This window comes from Aureococcus anophagefferens (genome assembly GCF_000186865.1).
Source record: "Aureococcus anophagefferens unplaced genomic scaffold AURANscaffold_68, whole genome shotgun sequence".
Lineage (NCBI taxonomy): Eukaryota > Pelagophyceae > Pelagomonadales > Pelagomonadaceae > Aureococcus > Aureococcus anophagefferens.
This window is the reverse complement of record NW_008705619.1, coordinates 84212-86324: the sequence shown is the minus strand read 5'-3', so window position 1 is coordinate 86324 and position 2113 is coordinate 84212. Positions and strand designations below refer to the sequence as shown.

General features: G+C 69.0%; 1 protein-coding gene across 1 annotated transcript; it reads left to right on the top strand.

The window, feature by feature from the left end:
* Positions 1 to 2: 2 nt before the first annotated feature.
* Positions 3 to 722, top strand: AURANDRAFT_7132 (hypothetical protein; the record flags this gene model as incomplete). Its single annotated transcript, XM_009043760.1, has 1 exon — positions 3 to 722. A coding segment is annotated over one exon (720 nt), but the record flags the coding sequence as incomplete, so codon positions are not given.
* Positions 723 to 2113: the final 1391 nt, after the last annotated feature.

Sequence of the window (2113 nt, the reverse complement as noted above, 5' to 3'; positions counted from 1 at the left end):
CGATGACGGGCAGCTCCGCGACGGGAAAAGAGATCATGGCGTCGTGCGCCGACAACCTGAAGCGGCTCGTGCTCGAGCTCGGCGGCAAGGACCCCATGGTCGTCTTCGACGACGCGGACCTCGACAAGGCCGCCGAGGACGCCGTGACCTTTAGCCTCTACAACTGCGGCCAGGTCTGCTGCGCCGTCGAGCGCGTCTATGTCGCGGAAGCCATCTACGACCAGTTCGAGGCCAAGTGCGCGGCGCTGACGGCGGCGCAGCGGGCGGGCCCGGGCAAGGACGAAAAATCGAAGATCGGCCCGCTCTGCTCGTCGCTGCAGCGCGACAACGTCGCCAACCTGGTCAACGCCGCGCTCGACGCCGGCGCGCGCAAGGTCTGCTCGGCGCCCGCGGCCCAGGGCCCGAACTTCTACCCGGCGACGCTTCTCGCCGACGTGCCCCACGCCTGCGCCATGTCGCGCGACGAGCTCTTCGGCCCCGTCGTCTGCCTCACGAAGTTCGACGGCTCGGAGGCCGAGGCCGTGCGGCTCTCGAACGACACGGACTACGGCCTCGCGGCCTACGTCTACACGCAGGACCTGGTCAAGGCGCGGCGCTGCGCCATGCAGATCAAGGCGGGCCAGGTCGGCATCAACAACTGGACCGTCGCGTCCGCGCCGCCGTCCTGCCCCTGGATCGGCCACAAGGCCAGCGGTTTCGGCTACCACAGCGGCGAGGACGGCTGGCGCCAGTTCTCCTCGCCCAAGTCCCTCATCTACACCGACGCGGACCTCGTCCCGCCGGCGCCGCCCAAGGCGACGGGCGCTTGAGGGGGCTCTTCTCCTTTTTTTTGGTAAAAGCTCGCATGTTGCCCTGCTCGTTGAAGTGCTCGTTGCCGGCGCGACCATCGGCTCGCCGAACGAGCTGCATCGACGCTGCGGCATCGCATGCGCGCGCGGCTCCTCACCGCCAGCATGAGCGGGCTCGTCGGTGGCCTCAAGAAGCCGCAGATCCTCGCGAGCCCGCGCACGGTCGACCCTTTATTCCGGCGCATCGAGGAGGTGCACGACGAGGCGGCCCAGCCCTTCGGGCACATCCTCGACGCCGGCACGGGCGGCCACAGCCTCAAGTGGCTCGGCACGCTGCCCAAAGACGCCGTCTCCAGCGTGACGGCCGTCACGGCCGACGCGAGCGCCGGCGAGGGCAAGGGCGCGTCCGACGCGCGCGCGGCGCTCGACTCCGCGCGCGGCGACGCGCTCGTCGAGGGCAAGTGGTGCGTGCCCGGCGCGGCGCCGCCGTTGACGGTGGCGCGCTTCGACACGGTGCTCTGCGACTACCTCGTCGGGTCCATGGACGGCTTCACGCCCTTCCTCCAGGACGCGTTCTTCGACGAGCTCCGGCCGCTCTGCGCGGAGGACGCGCTCGTCCACGTCGTCGGCCTCAACCCGGTCTACGCGACGACGGCGCCGCCGCCGACCGACGCCGCGCAGCAGATCGTCGTCGACACGGCGCGGCTCCGCGACGCCTGCATCCTCCTCGCGGCGCACCGGCCCTACCGCGAGTTCCCGCCCTCCTGGGTCATCCGCCACCTCGAGCGGTCCGGCTTCGAGGTCGTGGACCCCTGGAAGTCCTACGGCGTCGTCTGGAACAGGGCAGGAAAAGAGAGCGAAATTCCCGACTTCAAAGGCTCCTATCTCGGTCGATTTCCAGTCGTTTCGGCTGATTTTTGGACGAGCGATCATCTCTCGGAACGCTCTCGAAGCGTGGATGCTTTTTCCGGAACGCGCGCGCGCGGAACACTCACGTTGAATCTCAGGTGTGGAAGCACGCCACGGTGAAGAAGCAGCTCGACGTCGCGCGGCGCAAGCTGCCCCACTTCGCCGACGCAGCCGTCGCCGCCGCGGTCCGCGCGCAGATCGACGCGCTCGACGCCAAGGCCAAGGCGGTCCTCGGCGACAAGGGCGTCATCTACGGCTTCGACTACGTCATCTCCGCGCGTCTTAAGAAGGCTTAGCCCTAGCTAGCGTGCGCTTGCTTGCTTAAGAGGGGACTACCAGAAATGCTTCGCCGGCCGCAGGGGCGGGATGGGCCGCGCGGAGATGCCCTCGCCGAGGTCCTTCCGCGACCCGGACCG